The following is an 18773-nucleotide window of genomic DNA, read 5'->3' on the forward strand; positions in this document are numbered from 1 at the left end:
TGTGCAAAGTGACCACTAAAATGTGCTATGATGCCTAGACTTCTAAAATCCCTTCTCTTTAATGTTTTTCATCTTTGTACGATTAAGTTATTATTATTTCTTTATGCGTATTACTCGTATTTTAACATCTAAAATAAATAAATTTATACAATGTCTGGCAGCAGTCTTATGCAATTATCCATTCTATCTCTCTAAAAAGTCTATATTGCAAAAGTTTTTCCATTTTCACCGATCCGAAGGCCTCTATATAAAAGTTACCCTTGTAACGGTAATTTATGGAGCCTCCTTCAGATGACCGTGTGGCCTAATGGATAAGGCGTCGGACTTCGAATCCGAAGATTGCAGGTTCGAGTCCTGTCACGGTCGACTGAAAAAACATTTTTTAAAGCGTCGTTTTAATTTGTTTACTTAGTAAAACAGTTGTTCAAATCCATTGAAAATTTTGTGACCGATTTAAAATCAGTTATTTGCGATTAATCATTTATCGAGTTATTTAGACCTAAATTTGTTGCAACAGAGACGGAAAACATTTTTGAGAAGGGAATATATTTATATTTCTTAAAATTACTGTTATGTATTAATAAAATGTATAGAAGAGAAATTGATTTTATTTTTTTACAAATTAAAAAATATCGTAATCAGTTTATTTGTAACATGGCAAAATTAATTTGATGCGTTTCTCTTTTCCTGTGTAAAATAAGAATCTAAAAATTTCACATTCCGTTCATTATTTAAATATTCAGGTTTTCACATAGACAATAGTGTATTATTATTATAATTTAAAGTTTTATGGCTGTTGAATCCATGGACATTCAGATAGGTCCCGTTTTAATATTTTTCGCTGTGGTATTTCATTCCATTACTGACCTATCTCACCAAATTGTGAGAAATGATCATTTAAATAGAAAATTCCGAAAGATATCAATCAAAATGTAGTATTATCTGTGGGCTGCCTACTAAAAATATGAAATTTCAAATCAGTATGTCGGTTTTATATTTCTGTGCAACAACTATGTTGAAGGTGTACAGTGGGATTTTCTTTCTTTATTTTTAATTGGTGTCCTGATGAAGAGACGGGTACGTCTCGAAACCGGTAGACACAGAAAAGTCGGTAAGTGGTTATGTCAATTGTTTAACAATATTTAGTGAATAAATTATGATTTATAATTCTACTAGCGGACTCGACAGACGTTATCCTTTCCGAACGCTGGCTTACCTGCTATTAGATTTTAAAAAAACCTTTCATTGATAAATACGAGGTACTTGTTTATGGTTGAATTCCAAAACACAAAATAAATATTTATTCCAATATGGCATTCTTTTTGCAAACGTCAAACTCCGGTCGTCTCGCCAACAAAGGGGTGAACTTATGTAGGAATACGATTTTTAAAAATGTATTGAATTTAATATTATTTTAGTGTTACCAAAAATCCAATAAAAATCAATAAATTTGTAGAAGTTATAAGGAATTTAAGGAAAGAATCCGATTGAGATCCACAAAAAACAAACGCTGTTTGTAAACATTCAAAAACAAACTTTTTTTATACACAAAAAACCAACATCTTTCAATTTTTGCAAATGCATTCTCCTCGAATGTAACCCTGGTAGATCGATGAATAAATTATTTATGCTCCTAACTTTTTTTTGCATATTCGATTGGAGATTTTAATATCTACGAACACGCACAGCGCATAGATCTATATTTCTCTGAAAACCGCACGTAAATTGGTTAAGAAGTTTAGGATGAGTACGGTGACATCACATGTACAGAGGAATTATATATAAAAAGATGGGCACATTTTTTTAAAAATTTTTTTTTATTTATTTTTTTTTTTATTCAGAAAACATGCAGTCATTCATACAAAATAAGTATTAAAAACAACAATTTTTTAACATAAAAAAATTAATTAAGTTTTCATAAATTAAAAAGATATAAATATTAAATGTGACAAAAAAATAAAAAATAAATAAGAATTTTACGTGAGAAAAGAATAATTTTTGACATTTGCGTTTTCCAAGGAGGTAATAAATTAAAATAAATAAAAATACCGAATGTACACTCGTACTCTCGTAATAAAAATACCGAATGTATGTATTTAGATCCTAATCATGTCAAGGGAGAAATTAATGTCAGACATATCTTCAGACCTTTAGCCAATTGGTCAACCTTTGACAACATAATCATCAATTAGATCAGTCGATGGTTAATTAAATACATAACGTATATTATATATAGGCGAGATAGTATTATTGATGCATTATGTATAAAACGAGAATTATATCATGTTTTTTTTACGACATGGAAGCCAACCTACCGATCAGGAGAACTCACCAAAGAAAACTAGTTATTTCACGAGTAATTACTAATAATATCAATAATATTTTTTATCTCAGCAAAATAGCTAAATAGTGCAGAGTCAATTGTACCATATAAAACAAAAATATATTTCATTTTAATACAACAATGTAAAGATAACATACATTATATGTATGTTTAATATATTAACTACTGACTGTAGGCCGAATGCAACACCAGATGAGAGTAGTGATGTCGGAAATACCACTAAAGAACACCAAGGAGTTTGTCTACCTCGGGAGCAAAATAACGTGGGACGGTCGGTCTAAGAGCGAGGTCGACAGCCGTATACATCAAGCTAGACTTGCATTTAATAAAAGGACAAAAATAATAGAATCAAATAATATAGACCTAAAACTAAGAATACTCCTAATCAAGACCTATGTGTGGAGTATCTTGATGTATGGCTGCGAGACATGGTGCCTATCCGAAAGAGATAAACGGAGACTAGAGGCTTTTGAGATGTGGTCCTATAGAAGACTACTAGGAATTTCCTGGAGAGACTACATTACAAATGAGGAGGTTCTCCAAAGAATCGAAGGTGGAAGGCACCTGCTCAGGACCTTCTCCAAAAGGCGAGCGAGATGGATCGGCCATGTAATACGTCAAGAAAGCCTCCTGCATGTCATAATGGAGGGGATAACCGAGGGGACAAATTCTAGGGGACGCCCACGCTGAGAGTACCTGGAGGACCTATTAGGGGACGTGCGCTGCTCATCATATGTTGACTTTAAAAGAGCCGCACAAGACAGGGAGGAATGGAGGAGAAGAATGAATGTAATTGCTGCCAGCCAATCCCAGGATTGAGACCAGAGAAGAAGATAATATATTAATAAAATTTGAATTCGTTGCAACAGAGAGGGAGAATATTTTTGAGAAGGGAAAGGGCCACATGACACACCGTGTCAAGTGGCCCTTTCCCTCCATCCAACATCCACACTTCTTCAACTCTTCCATCTGTTGACTTTTGTGAAGTAAAAGAGCTGAAACCTTTATCATGTGGGTGAGATTCATCCGGCTGAACCAATTCACCCACTAGGCAATCCCTGAAAACAATTTTCCAATTTCTTATACTTCTTCTTTTACCAGGTAATTAATTCAACAATGTTTTGAGTATGTCCAAATGCTTGCAGACTGGCTTGATTTTCTTTTATGTTTCAGGCATTGCATAGTAGGTGAATTGGTTCAGCCGGATAAATCTCGCCCACATGATAAAGGTTTCAGCTATTTTACTTCACAAAAGTCAACAGATGAAAGAGTTGGTGGATGTTCAAACATAGGCAGAATGATGAATGTTACACGGTGTGTAAAATGGTCACTTAAACAAGCCAATGACAGGTCATAAGTCCTGTAAATTTTTAATTTTATTAGGATTTTTTTAAACGGTTCCATGAGGAATGATCCTCTGAAGTTTAACGGTCTGGCCCTGAAAAACCGTGTATAATAGATTAACATTTACCCGCGGCTTTGCCCGCGTGGTATTAGGGAGAAATTAGCTAATTAATTGGCAATTTCGTTTAATAACAAGAATTTTTTCCGATCGAACGATGTAATTATTCTGTATAAAAAGTCCAATGTTCAGGAAGTGGCATTTCACACGTGATTTGAATGTACATAAAGAAAGGGCGTCTCTGACATAAGTGGGTAGATTATTCCACAATCGAGCAGCTACTACTGTTGTCGATTTAATTCGAGCCGCTACGACTTATGTTAAATTACCCCATTGAGACTGTTCTAAAGACACTTATCAAAATACTAATTAAATACTGCGTTATCATTCTTTATCACGTAATATATTGCAAAGTACACAAAGACAAAATATCTAATTACAATTTTTGGCACGTAGCAGTGTTCTATAAGGTGTTTTAGTGAAACACTACATTCTCCTTGTAAGTCTTAACCAATTTAAACTAGAGGATGAGTACCACAAACTCAGAATTCGGGCTCAAAAAATTCAGGTTTCTGGACCCCAAAATATTCAATATGTTATCCGAACATTGCGAAACCATGACCCGCATTCGATTAAATAAATTTGTAAAAAAAATGGTTACGGGACTTTTGCTCAAAAACATTATTAAATAATAAATGGTATTTACAAATATTGTATAACTCATAGAATTAAGAATAGTCCAGAAGGAGCGTAGAACCATATTTGAATACATCGGACTGTGTCCAATAATTCCCCAACTTAAACACACTTTCGCCGCGCGCATACTTGAAGTCACCGGGTAATATTGCCAGATCGCGAAGAATACAACCATAACACAAATGTAAGGTAAAAAAAAAGCAATCTGTTAATTTCTCTAAAATTTATTGTGCACGCGGAAGCATTGATTGACACAACAGAGTAGATAAGTAAAGGGTCATTTAATAAGAGTAATTGAATTAATGGACTTTGAACTTAAAAAATAAAATAAATTTTATTTGACATGAAACGGATATTTTTATATCATGTCAAATAATATTTGATGTTTTGAAGATAATGTCGGTCAAACGTCCACCACGTAGTTGTTTAATTCGAGATTCAATTTTCATTGATTCTCTCATTAGATGAGCAAAGTAGGGTAAAAAAAAATATTACCCTGGCAACACTTACGAAATTTCCATTTTGTTTTTTCGACAAATCTGACAGATGGAAAAATATTTTAATTTTTATGTAATGCATTTGTTATAAACACATTCATTGGCTAATTACACGTGAAATGTGATTGCATCCTGTTTCTTTAAGATCCTAGCAGTATTTCTTTACTTTAAAAGTACACAACACGGCATAGTTGAATTCAAATCAGGAGTTGCGTACTGAGCGACGTCAACAAAGTCTCTTAATACCCATCCGCAATTCCTCTTTCTTCTCTAACTCATATAGTGTGCGTGCGGCTCGACTGTGGAATCATCTCCCACCCATCATCAAAGATGTTACTACATTATCTCTGTTTAAATCACGTCTGAAAAAACCTCTTTCTCTTCCTTAATCTCTCCTCCTTTCCTTTTTCCTCTTTCCTCTTTTTTCCTTTTTCCTATTGAGTAATAGTTTTGATTTAAGGTAATTTATAAACAAATACGTTTATTTCTATTTTTATATACTTTTAGCTTTTTAATTTTTTTTTTCTATTGAATATGTTCTGTAACTTGAATTATAAAAATAAAACTTTTATTTTATTGGTTGGTCGGAAGTAATTGCCATTTGGCAATAAGCCCGCCAATGTACAAATAACATTATGTACAAAGTTAAATAAAAAAATTAAAAAATACAAAGAAACTAATGGGTCAAAACGTAAACCTACTCATTTATGAGTAGTTGAGTCGCCTTCTGTTTGATGTGCGTATGCGGTTTCTGGACTATTTTTAATTCTATAGTATAGCTGTATAGTAAATTATCTAGTAGGTAGTAATGTTATTGTTTATTTTTGCATAAAAATGTCTGCCTTAAAACAGGTTATACCTAGTTAGCCAGACTAGACACAATCCAGAGAACTCTATAACCTATGTATGAATGTAGTAGATAAAGAAACTGTTTTTTTTTTTTTTAAACTATGCTCATTGTTATTTAGTAGGGAAATAACGTGTCTATTTATTACAAGTCAGTGACTTTAAAATATTTTCGTTTTATTATATAAATAAAACACGAGTGATACTTTAATCCACAAATTTGGAATATCCAGTGACCGGTTTCATCGTTTTCGCGACATCTTCGAGACTGGTATCTTTATTAAAGAGTTAAATGTTTTTATATAAAACAGAGGTAAGGATAGATAATTCAAAGTTATATATAAGTAAAATTTATTTATTTTTAGATTATTTATTAAAACTGTATATAAAAACATTTAACTCTTTAATAAAGATACCAGTCTCGAAGATGTCACGAAAGCGATGAAACCGGTCACTGGATATTCCAAATTTGTGGATTAAAGTATCACTCGTGTTTTATTTATATAATAAATTACAATGAACTTCCATCAAGAATTTTCACTTATAAACTTAAATATTTTCAACAATAGTTTGAGTTTATCCAAATTTTTGTAGACATGAACTGGATTCAACTCCCTGGGGAGCTGTTTATATTAACATATTACAACAGAGATGAAGAACATTTAAGAGAAGGTAATATAGAAGTCTAGGCATCTACAGGGCTTATGACCTGTCAATGGCTGGTTTAATTAGATGAATCTCACTCGCATAAATAAAGGTTTCAGCTCTTTAACTTCACAAACATCAACAGATGAAAGAATTGAAGGAATAGAGATGTTCAAATATAGGCAGAATGGTGAATGTTACACAGTGTGTAAAGTGGCCACTTAAACCAGCCATCTAGACTTCTATATTACCTTCTCTTAAATGTTCTTCATCTCTGTTGTAATATGTTAATTAAATATTTTCGTTTATAAAAATCGTAATATAAAAACAGAAAGTTATCAGTCTTACATCAATAACAATAAACACGAGTTCTGTCGTAAAGCGTATGGCATGAGAACATAATTATTGATCGGTGAAAAAAAATACGCATCAATCAAGGTAGGTGTATTAAAATTCCAAAAAATACTCAGTCCAAAATATCAAGTAATTATGTGCACGAACGTCTATTCAAACATTTTTAATAGGTATGAAATATGTTATTATTATTGTATCAATACGATTTATAAAGTTGCTGACCCAGTTAGCTAAACAATTTCGTTAACCGTCTTGTTTGTAATAATTATTGCTTTCAATCTCCTTATCGCTCAAGCCAAAGCCTTCTCACGTTAATTTGTGACAATACACTTATATAATTATTGCAAATGCATGCATGCATAAATAATAAGTACTTACATTTTTAGTTATCAACTGATGTTTGCGTTTGAATCCAAATTCACAGGGCGAAAGACACTTTCATGTTCTCAGCAAAAAAGTTAATTCGCGTATTTTCCTGTTGCTTGAAAAATATTTACATTTTTCATACCAGATGATTATTGACACACACCCACAAATAGTAAGTTCAACCGCGGAATCGATAACCAGCAAAAACTATTATAACTGAAGAGTTTTTGATTGAAGTATACTAAATTAACGACAAAGATAAATTAAAGATCGCGTAAATGCGTCAACAAATCAAAACATTGTCAAACGCATGCGAGAAATATTTATTTAATGAGAAAAAAACTAAAACATCTGGTTTTGGTTCAAAAACAACAACACGGCTGCTTTTGACAGCTCGTGATCACGTAAAACAGTAAACAAATCTGCACTTTTAAGTTTTATTTGAATTTAAGACTTTTCACGCCCAGTTGATGAAATTTAGGGGTGTAGTTTTGAAGAAATTTACTCTATAACATCAGAATGCACGTAGGCGAATCTTGACCTGCATATACGTACGTACATTATACCCGATCAGCTGAAATGTCAAACCGGCCATGTTTTTAAGACCACTAGAGCCATCTGTGATCTTGAATGGAAATCTGTTTCAAGAAATTTCCAGAATTTTCCCATCCTGAAATTCAGGAGTCTGGAATAAATGCAAAAAAACGGGATAAATTTTAATTATAACATTCAACCAGTGGGATCCGGTTGGTTAATTTTAACCTGCAACTGTCAATTCCAAAATAAACGATAAATATTGGTGTTAACATAAGTTGTGTCCGTTTTTTTTCAATATTGAAAATAAGCACCTAAAATATATATATGTGTAAAAAAATAATACGTCATTCGAAAGGAATTTTTATTTTATACAAGATATAGTATGTTTACGTTACAGGAATTATTTTATTTGATTACTAGCCCTTTTATAATAGAATGTCAAGTAGACAAAGTGAGCATTTCCATTTATATTTATAACAAGTATTTAAAAAAAAAACACTTTCTATGGATTTGATTCTACTTTAAGATTTTTTTTAAATATATGTGACGCGTTTTGTCTTGTTAAAACATTATCAAACTTACTTAAATATTTACAATAATAATACTTACTTTACCTTTCTTGGTCCATATAAAAATCCTCAGTACTTGTTAAATACCCCTATAAATTGCACTATTATACACCTATATAATTGAACAGAAATTATTGTTAGTATGTAAGGATACTTTGTAAACATTTTAGTCAGTTTGATAATGTCCTAACAAGACGAAACGCGTCACATATATTTAAAATAACAACGAGAGAAAAATCAAATCCAGTAAAACTGTTTTATTTTGGATACCTTACCAAATTTTAATACAAAATTCTACCGATTGTCGGCATACACAATTAATAAAATTAAAAAAGGAATGTGACCTTTCTCCGCACTGATATACATTTTTTAAATAACTAAAAAAGCTGAATTTCCAGGAGAGCTTAAGTAAAGCTGTTATCTTACAACCATGTATTTCTTTTTCTATTCATTTTTTAAAGCAGAGGTCCCTAAAAACCTTTTTTTCTTACAGACCCTATTAAAGAAATTCATCAACCATAAATGTGTTTTTGCAACTGACGTATAACTACTCACTTTTATAGAGTGTACGAACCGGTGCAAAATGTTACTCTTTGGCATCCTCAAGTTTAACTAGTGGTCCCCCGAGAATGGGGCTTCTTTTATAATGTAATGCATCAAATTCGCATCGAATGTGCATAGGTGTTTCCTCATATGCACAGCAGAACCTACACCTAGAAGTTACGGAAAGGTTCATTCTAACAAGGCATTTGTTTAATCTACGGTGCCCGATCCTAGGGTTAAATAAAAATTTGATTTCTTTGAGTTATGACTCTTTTATCGGATATGCGATATGATTACTTTTTTAAACTACTGGCGGACCCGACAGACGCTGTTCTGCCCGAACGTTGGCAAAATTTCATTGATAAGTAGGTACCTAGGTACTTGTTTGTGATTGAATTCCAAAACTAAAAATTATTTATATTGAATTCAAGTAGGTACCTAGGTACTTGTTTATTATTGAATTCCAAAACGTAAAATAAATATTTTTTTCAAATATGGCATTCTTTTTGCAAACGTCAAATTCCGGTCGTCTCACCAACAAAGGGGTGTACTTATGTTGGAATTCGATTTTTAAAAATGAATTGAATTCAATATTATTTTAGCGTTACCAAAAATCCAATAAAAAGAAATAAATGGGTAGAAATTATAAGGAATTTAAGGAAATAATCTGATTGAGATCCACAAAAAACAAATGCACACGTACATGTTTGTAAACATTCAAAAACAAACTTTTTTTACATACAAAAAAAAACGACATCTTTCATTTTTTTGCAAATGCTTTCTCCTCGAATGCAACTCTGGTAGATCGATGAATAAAACATTTATGCTCCTAACTTATTGTTTACATATTCGATTGAAGATTTTAAAATCTACGAACACGCACAGCGCAAAGATCTATATTTCTCTGAAAACCGCAAGTAAATCGGTTAAGCCGTTTAGGAAGAGTACGGTGACATCACACGTACAGAGGAATTATATACATAAAGATGAAAAATTGATTATTCTAAACAGTATACCGTATAACAGTATACCTATCTCGATGTTATTATTATTTACATCTTGTTATACAACGTTATAACACCCTTTCCAAGGAGATTTTTAATCATAGTTTTTTTTTAAATTAATATCGCGCTTTCAAAATTAAATGAAACAAGTTTTTTTTGCAAAAACTAATTTATTTCACAACCCGTAATTTTATTAACACTAATTTTATTTCATGAAATTTAATTTCAATTTCTAGATAACCTATACATTTTTCACAATTCCTATTAAATATTTAAAAATTAATTACTTAATAATACCACCTGTAATAAACGCCTTTTACCATAATTAATTTCAATGGCACATTTTTGTTTAAAATTACTAAAAAGTATAGAAACTGAATTACAATAAATTGATCTAAAAATTATTATAATCTGTTATGATAAATACACGTAAATAAGTCGTAATTAATTGGTTTTTTTTCTGATTTTCTGAACATTTTATTTAATAGATCTTAAATTCAATATTTAACTCAATATTAAATCAAACACTGATTTGAGTCTCGTGGTAGGTTTTTAAAAAAAAATAGATACTTGTGTTGCCTTAAGAGGGCATTTTTAAACGAGTAAATAAAAACAGTGATTGATTTATTATGAAGTTTCTTACTTTATAACGTGTTATGCATTTTCAAAATGCTAAAACACGGTAGTTGTCATGAAAAAAAACATTAATAATGAAGGTTAATTGTTAAAAAAATTAAAGGCAAAAAAAAATCTATATTGCGAAAAATGTTTTTTCTAATTCAATTTTTAGGTTCGAGATGATCCTAAAAACTAACATTGCCAGAAAAGGTAAATTGTACAAATATCTGTAAGGGCCAGTTGCACAGAAAAAATGTGAAATATGATATTTTGAGTTTGTCCAATGTCCTGTTATTCAGTGGTGTAGTCGGGCCGGAGCGCGCCGGAGCGGCGCTCCGGCACTTTTTATCTGAGCGGAGCGGCGTTCCGGCTCTGGTCAGGAACAAATATTACGTTTCAAAAAAACATCTACTTAAGTGTCTTCAAACAATTCTAAATAACAACAAACGTATTTATTGCCGATAACTGGCAAAAGTCTGAACATGTGTCCCCCCCCTCCCCTCCCTCCGACCACTTCATGCAACTTCACCATTGTGGTGGCGGTGCGCTCCGGTACTTTTTTATTTAGGACTACACCACAGCTGTTAATCTGAATAGATTAAAAAATTGCACCAGAGATATATAACATTATCTACATCAAAAAAGATTTTAGCTTTTTAAATAAAATCATCGGTGAAAGTATATTTCTCAACATATCTAAAGCCATTTTAAAGACCGCGGGTCCTCCTGTTAGTTTCCCTTAAACTAAAAATTAAAAAAATATATATCAAAAAACGAGTTTCTCTTTTAAAATTTAATATTTCATATATCGCGATTTTAATTGAATTATTCTCTACTAATTTCACTGCGAGTTTGGTAAAGTATATGAAGGGCCTTGTCGGATATTGTCATTCATCCCCGTGACCATATTTGAGGGTTGAATGCAAAACCGCCTCTGCGCATGATCACTGTTTTTGGGAAGACTAACTAAACCAGCAGCAAAAAGACTATTTCTTTTAAGTTCAGTAGGCAACTTGTGCGTGGTATAACAGGTAGCGAAAAGACTGTTCATTTTAAGTTGAATGTGCGCATTGAACTTAAAAGAAATTGTCATTTGGCTACTGGTTTTGTTGATAATCCCGTAAATAGTGATCATGCACAGTGGCAGTTTTGCATTTAACCTTCACATATTGCAAACACGAATGGTAGCAAAAATTGTATTTACTTGTATCAAAATAGCTCATGTTCATTTAATTTCATAAATTCAATAATTTCACTAAATTCAACATTGAAAGCATCCACCACATACCAGAGTCCGTTTTAAAGACTAAATGTCTTTCTTCGGATTCACTCATACAAGCAAGAAAAATTTTTTTCATTGCGAATTGATTATATTAATTTTTTTCTCTACTAACCAAATTCAGTAAGAAAAAGCGCGAACAAATATTCACCTTTACAAATTTCAATGTCTCTTTTACTGTCGCTCTAAAACTACCCCTCATCGTCTACAAGGTAGGGACAAGGGGAAGTAAAAATAAAATAAATAAATTCTTCACCCAGTTCAAACCCCTTTATGTCGACAGTGATAGGAAACGTTAGTTACTACTCTCTGGAGCACCAGAACGCTCCCGGGTGACACTCAAGGCCAGTCACCGGCAGCGCACCCAAAAGCAGCAGACTCACCCAAAGACAACTGGTTGCAAACCAACTTTGCCACCACTCATACCTACTCAAACTGTAATTATTGGAGAATTTTACCTCGTCAAGCGAAAGCAATAAAGGAGACGTATATTCCGTGCTCGGGGAAGTCCTCAGCAAAAGATGTCCACTAACTTGGGCACCAGCAATCAACAGGTGGAAGAATTGAAGAAATATAGATATTCAAACCGAGTCGAAATCGTGAATGTTATACATTGTGCAAGATGGCCACTTGAACCAGCCAATACGGGCACAAATTAATGATTATCTATAAGGATCATAAAAAAATATTTTGAATTTTACGTTTTTCCTTGCAACTGGCTCTTACGAAGTAATTTTTTTTAGCAGTCTAGATATTGGTAGGACCCCTACATGCGCAAGTAATATACGTTAAATAAATAGACACGTTATTCCTTTACGAGCCACATGGCATATTTAGCTAATTTTGCGTTGCCATCAATAATAAAATTAAAAATAATGATAAAGCAAATATTTGTTTTAAAAAGAGACAATATTTGATGTAGTTAGGTTAATCTTTGGTTTATCGAGCCATAATCGGCATAACAACGTAGGAAACATTTTTACCCAAAATTTCATCCTTTAAAATTGTATATATATAAAACACAATTCATTACATGATTTTAAATAAATTTGATTTTATTTTGAAATAAAACGAAATTTCTGTTCTGTTTTTTACAGTTGAGGTGTAATTCAATCATTTCCTCGTCACACACGATGGAATTTTTCGGCGTAGCATCACGTCTGGTCACGATAAAATTCCGTCAGAGAATGGAGGCAAGGAACGCATTACGCACGAATTGAAATGTCATTTATTACGCGCTTGTAACGTGTCTATTTAATTATACGTTATTGTCTGGAAGATTATAAAGCCCGTGTGAAGGTTTATACTGTAACCTACCAGTTTAGATGTTCCTAGCCGGCCTGGAAGACGATGAAGCTTGTGGTAATGTTTACATTTTATTGCAGCATCGGGCAGTCTAGACGTTGGTAGCCGGCCGCATGTTCGAAAATACCCGACGCGTTATTCGTTCGGGATGTTTCGGAATCCACCCGAAGTGGCTTCGTAAATAGCACATGTGTCGGATGAAAATACCTGACACGTTATCCACCCCAGTTGTAACCGAAACAAACCAACCCTTTTTATAAGACTTTTATGGCGCAGCCAAGATACTTCAATGAAAACTATAATTTTTACGTTGAATGGCATTAGCAGGCGCTATTCGGTAGCGATATTTTGGCTTTACGGAATTTAAGTGCTAATTAATAATTTTGTCCGCATCATAGTATAATGGTTAGCGCATTGCCTACCATGCAAGAGATCTCGGGTTCGATTTTTGATAAGGTTAACACGAAATATTTGTTTTTAAATGTTTTTAAACTAGAATGATTTACAGTTCCCGGACTGGTCCACTGCGATTGGTGTAGCAATGCAGTGCCACCATTAGGTGTGGAAAAGGAAGAAATAATATTTACGAGTACCTAAGCGATTCCGAAACATCGTGAACGGGAGACGTATTTCCGAGTCATACCGAAGCATCCCGAACGGATAACGCGTCGGTTATTTACGAATATGCTAGCCGGCCTGAAAGACTATGAAACCCATGCTAACGTCAAGAGGTTGTTAGCCGGCCTGGAGGACGGTCAAGCCCGCGGTAACATTTACACTGTACACCAGCACCTAGCAGTCAAGATGTTGGTACCCCTGCACGCGCAGGTACCCGGCCTGGAAGACGGTGAAGTCAGTAGCGCCGTTCATACTGTAGGCCAGCACCTTCTCGGCGGCTAGGGGGTGCCACACGCCGAAGGTGCAAGCCGCGTCATCTTCCGGCCCGTAGTAGTGACAGCGTGAGGTCAAACGCGCGGAAGGAATGTACTCGAAAACATCCACGAATGAACATCGTGGAAGGAGGAGAGCAAGACCTAGAAAGAGAGAAAATACGTTCCATAAACGTCCTGTTGGATCAAGAATACAGTTATGTGGGTCAAGTTGAACCAAAACCCTGGGCAAAAAAATCGTAAACATGCTAATCGAGTGGAGATAATTCACCTCGTAGTATATTGCGCGTTCGTATACCATTTTTGAGATCCTGTGTTCGATTCCCGGCTGGGTAAATATTTCAATTTCAATTTATTTATTTTATAAACGTTTATGTACATTACAAAAAAGTTCAATGCATACATAAAACGAAAAAATTAATACTTTAATTTAAATGGTAAAATAAAAATACCCAGCAATTATAGAGAAAGAATGCTATCCTCTCTGAACTTTTTTTCACTAATATGAAAGATGTCAATATCCGAAGAGATACGGTTGAGTAAAGACATTGCTCTTCCTACTGGCATTACCATCGGCAGGTTGGTTCTGCAAGCAGGAAGATAAAACAGTTTAAGCCGTCTATGTCTAAGGTAGTCATTAGGAACATAAAGAAAAATACTCTACTTTACACCTATGTTGATCGTCATACCACGGATCAATCGGAAAAAATACATAAGCAAGTATGCATTTCTTCTTTTCTCCAAACTATTGTAGCCAAGCATTCAAATATTAAATATTGATTCTTAAGGTTCTTCTTCAATTCGCCGAAAACCATTTTCCAATTTTTGTACTTCTTCTTTTACGGTGCCGCCGGATGAATCTCACTCACATGATTTATCATGTGAGTGAGATTCATGAGCTTCAGAGAGCTGAAACCTTTAGGTTTCAGCTCCTTTACTTCACAAAAGTCAACAGATGAAAGAGTTGAGGGAATGTGGATGTTTAAACATGAACAGAATGGTGAATGTTACACAGTGTGTAAAGTGGCCACTTGAACCAGCCAATGACAGGTCATAAGCCCTGTAAATGCCTAGACTTTCATATTCCCTTCTCAAAAATGTTTTCCCTCTCAGTTGCAACAAGTTTAGGTCTGAATAACTCCCTGGGGAGGAAATTCAGCCTGTCCGCAAATGTTTGAATATACTCAAAACATTTATGAAATTTTTTTCGGTCGGTCATTACAAAATAGCATGTTTTTTCGTACAGTTCAGTCGTAGAGCTCAATTAAATTAGTTGTATATTAGTTTTATGGGTTTATTTTGTTTTCTTTTACGATTTAAGGCTATTTCGTGAAAATCAGTTTAAAAAAACGTACCTAAAAATCCGGACGAAGGCGGGTTTTTCCGCAGCCTGTTGGGCGTATTGGCTTGAACGAAATCCCACAATTCCCACAAGCTCCGTGGATTTAGCATGTGAAAATCTGCCTTCGGGGTCTTCCTCATGAACCTCTTATAGTCCGGGAACATGTTGAAGTCCGGCCTGTTGTACCACTGCGCCAGGGTGGCGGTGTAGTTACTGGGATCCCAGGCCAGGAGAGAGATGTTCCGGTACAGAGGAGATGACAGGAACTTAAACTCTTTCTTCGTCACCACCTGGGAGTTGACTATCCTTATGGTCGTCTTGGCTCCAACATCCTGGCTGAAGTCAGACGTTGGGGCGTGGTTGAAGCGAAGCACCAGGTCATGAGAATCTGGAAAATGTAAATGAAATTCATTTTATTTATTTATTGACAGACTTATGCAATACATTCCAACAATGGCAAATACAATTTCTTATAATAAATACAGGTACTTATCATCATCAATTCCTTATACTAAATACGGGTTCTAATCAAATAAAATACAACTAAATAAAATTACAGCTAGGAGAAAAAAAATATTTTTGAACTAAATCAGTCGCAACAGAGAGGGAAGCCATTTTTGAGAAGGGGAAACGGAAGTCTATGCATTCAAAAGACTTATGACCTGTCTCATCCACACAGGCAGAATGGTGAATGTTACATTGTGTGTAAAGTGGCCACTTTAACCTGCCAATGACAGATTTTAAGCTCTTTAAATGTCTAGACTTCCATATTTTTAATTAAATTGTTAGCCCATTTCCTGAAAGTCTTAAATAACTTGTGCTAGAAAAATGGAAATCGAGTTGTGGTAGAGTGGGATTTGAACCGTGGACCTTTGGTCCGTGAGTCCACAATACTACCACGGGACCACAACCTGGTTTTAAATTCCCTTCTCAAAAATGGCTTCCCTCTCTGTTGCAACTAATTAAGACCTATAAACGGTTTTTTAGAGCCAGACCGTGAAACTTCAGAGAAACATTTCTCATGGTAAGCTTTAAAAAACATCCTAATTTTTTTTTATATCAGTATGTATTTATATGTATATTTATACTAGTAACCCAAATAGTAGTTTTTTAAAATAATAATACATGTTTTCTTTTTTTTAACGTTTAGTGTTATTCAAAATTGTTTTTTTTTTTTTATTAATATGTGTTGCTTTTTTAAGTAATTTTTTTACAGGCTCAAAATATTTCTATGACCAAATATTTTCATTAAAAAATATTTTTGTAATTGGTAATATAATTTTAAAACTGTGTATCTTTTTACTGGCTCCTTAATTTGTAAATAACTGTTTAGTAACAATTTGTTTTAAATACCATATTTTGCTTATTATTCCACGTACATGTGTGTATTTTATTGTATATGCAACTAATATGTAAAAGGCACTAAGTGCCGTTTATTTCAATAAATTAAAAATAATTCAGGAAGAAAATATGCCAATACGTTTGTATTAAGAAAAGTCAGACCGCGTTACCTCTTAAGGATACTGAATTCACTAGTCTTTCAGGAGGCAAGAATTCTGACTTACAACTCAATAATTTATAACAATTTGTGTTTGATTTTTGCCTCCGCATTTAATGAATATAAACGCTTAATCAACTCACCTATAAATCCTCCCAAATTCGAACCGAGCAAAGATCCCGAGCTCGCTACAATGGCGCAGCTGTTATAAAAATTATTTCTCAACAATGGCTGATTGGGTATTCTTTTTCCAAACCCAAGCGCCGCAAACGGAGCATCAAGAGCCGTGATTGTCCTAATATGTTTATTTTTTAATTCACACATCAACTCTTTACTGCTCTTTTCTTTATAGTTTCCATGTTTCGCCGGATCAAATAACACATTGTAGGGATTGATGGCGCCGTCTTTTAAAATATTACCTTCTGTCATAATAATTCTCTTAAATTCCTTCATTATAAGTGTTTTGTACTGTTCAACCTTGGCTATACAGTTTTCTGGTTTAGTAACTTCACACTGATATTTCTTCGTGTCAAGTTCGACAAACGGCCTTCCTAAATTTGGAAACCTCGGTCTTCCCTCATTCCGTTTGAACACATTGATTTGTTTTTTACTTCTTTCTAGCGGTTTTAAAAAAGCGCTTTTATTAACAGTCTTATTTCTATTGTAAATACTTTGTAAAAATGATTCTGTCACAGTAACATTCAACCTCGTGGGTTTTTTTCCATTGAGATTCGCTCCATAATACAAAACCTCCGGGGATCTTTCACGCTCAGATTTTGTAGGAGTCTTAGAAAACAGACGCTGTCTTTCTAAATTTATCCAGTATTGAGACCAGATCAGATAAAAATATCCGCACATGCCGAAGCAAACTAAATTAATAAAAATCCACACACTCAAAGCGACAGACTTCATTTTCTAATTTAATACAACAACGCTTGTATTCAACGAAACTTCTGTATTTATTTGGCACATTAAAATCAGACGCTAGTAAAAGATCTTATTTATAATATACCCGTACGTAGATTTTCACTAATCTCTAATAACATTTATGGACAGGATAAGAGAATCAATATTATTTATGCGATGTCAATTGAAAACATTGCAAATAACTATATTTATTATAATATCACGGATAGGACTTTGATTAAAACAACAGTTTTATAGTCACGGGAGTTTTTTGAGCACTTAAAAGTCATGTTGAAATCATTTAGGTTTGTCGAAAATGCAACTCAGTAAAGAAACGTCAAACCTTGGCGCCTGCGCTGAAAACGCAGCAACCCGCATTACGCAAATGTTTGTTACTTTGCGGGCGTCAATTTTCCTACGTTTATGGAGTAAGGAACTACAAACATAAAATAATTTCCTTTTACTATGGCCTTTTACCAAAACACAATAATATCAGTTGAAAACAAGCTACATGTATCATATATTTTTTTATTTACAAGTCGTATAAAAATGCACAAGAATAACATAAAATGTATTTATAAAACTTGAGAGTGAATTCTAAGCAAAGAAAAGGGATTCTTATAGTAAAATATATATAAAAAGTACATAGATAAAACAACATGTCTAAAATATTACAACAAAGTATTATATAAACATAATCTTACTTTAACCGGGTTGTGGTCCCGTGGTAGTGTTGCAGACTCGCGGACCAAAAGTCCGAAGTTCAAATCTCATTCCACCACAACTCGATTTCCATTTTTCCCGCACAAATTATTTACGACTTTTAGGAAATGGTCTTAAAATTGGAATATTTGAATAAACACTTGTCACTTTTTAAAAAAAAGATAAATAGAATAAACTCAAAGGAACAATAACGAAGTTATAAATTCTTATATAAAACAAAAAATGTAAGAAAAGCCAATAGCATAAAATAAAATAAAAAAATGGAATCCATGTTTTTTCAATGAAACAAATGTGGCAAATTATGACAAAACCGTTTCAATATAAAATATATTTAAATAGAATTGGCATATCAACGTAAGTATTATTTCATTTGAAAACAAAACTTTAAAAACATAAAACAAATTAATAA

General features: G+C 33.4%; 1 protein-coding gene and 1 non-coding gene across 2 annotated transcripts; one reads left to right on the top strand and one right to left on the bottom strand.

The window, feature by feature from the left end:
- The first annotated feature begins 293 nt into the window (after nt 1-293).
- Nucleotides 294-366, top strand: TRNAR-UCG (transfer RNA arginine (anticodon UCG)). Its single transcript has one exon. It is a non-coding gene; the product is annotated as a tRNA-Arg (tRNA).
- A 13195-nt stretch (nt 367-13561) lies between these two features.
- Nucleotides 13562-17758, bottom strand: SiaT (beta-galactoside-a-2,6-sialyltransferase). The gene is made up of 3 exons (XM_088226763.1): nt 16879-17758; nt 15251-15625; nt 13562-14039 (listed from the first exon to the last, which is right to left on the bottom strand). The coding sequence occupies exons 1-3, from the start codon at nt 17645-17647 to the stop codon at nt 13798-13800; spliced, it is 1386 nt and encodes a 461-aa protein (XP_088082889.1). The 5' UTR covers nt 17648-17758; the 3' UTR covers nt 13562-13797.
- Between the last annotated feature and the right edge of the window lie 1015 nt (nt 17759-18773).

The sequence above is a fragment of the Micrasema longulum genome, unplaced genomic scaffold (genome assembly GCF_059751315.1).
Source record: "Micrasema longulum isolate JH-2025_06_02 unplaced genomic scaffold, ASM5975131v1 h1tg000469l, whole genome shotgun sequence".
Classification (NCBI taxonomy): Eukaryota; Metazoa; Arthropoda; class Insecta; order Trichoptera; family Brachycentridae; genus Micrasema; species Micrasema longulum.

What these genes read in the sequence shown, in the direction of transcription:
- SiaT (XM_088226763.1), bottom strand. Translation starts at nt 17,647, where the DNA reads ATGAAGTCTGTCGCTTTGAGTGTGTGGATTTTTATTAATTTAGTTTGC. An exon ending in GAATTTGGGAGGATTTATAG is followed by an intron (nt 15,626 to 16,878) that starts GTGAGTTGATTA and finishes TACATTTTCCAG; the next exon opens with ATTCTCATGACCTGGTGCTT. An exon ending in GCCTTCGTCCGGATTTTTAG is followed by an intron (nt 14,040 to 15,250) that starts GTACGTTTTTTT and finishes CTCTCTTTCTAG; the next exon opens with GTCTTGCTCTCCTCCTTCCA.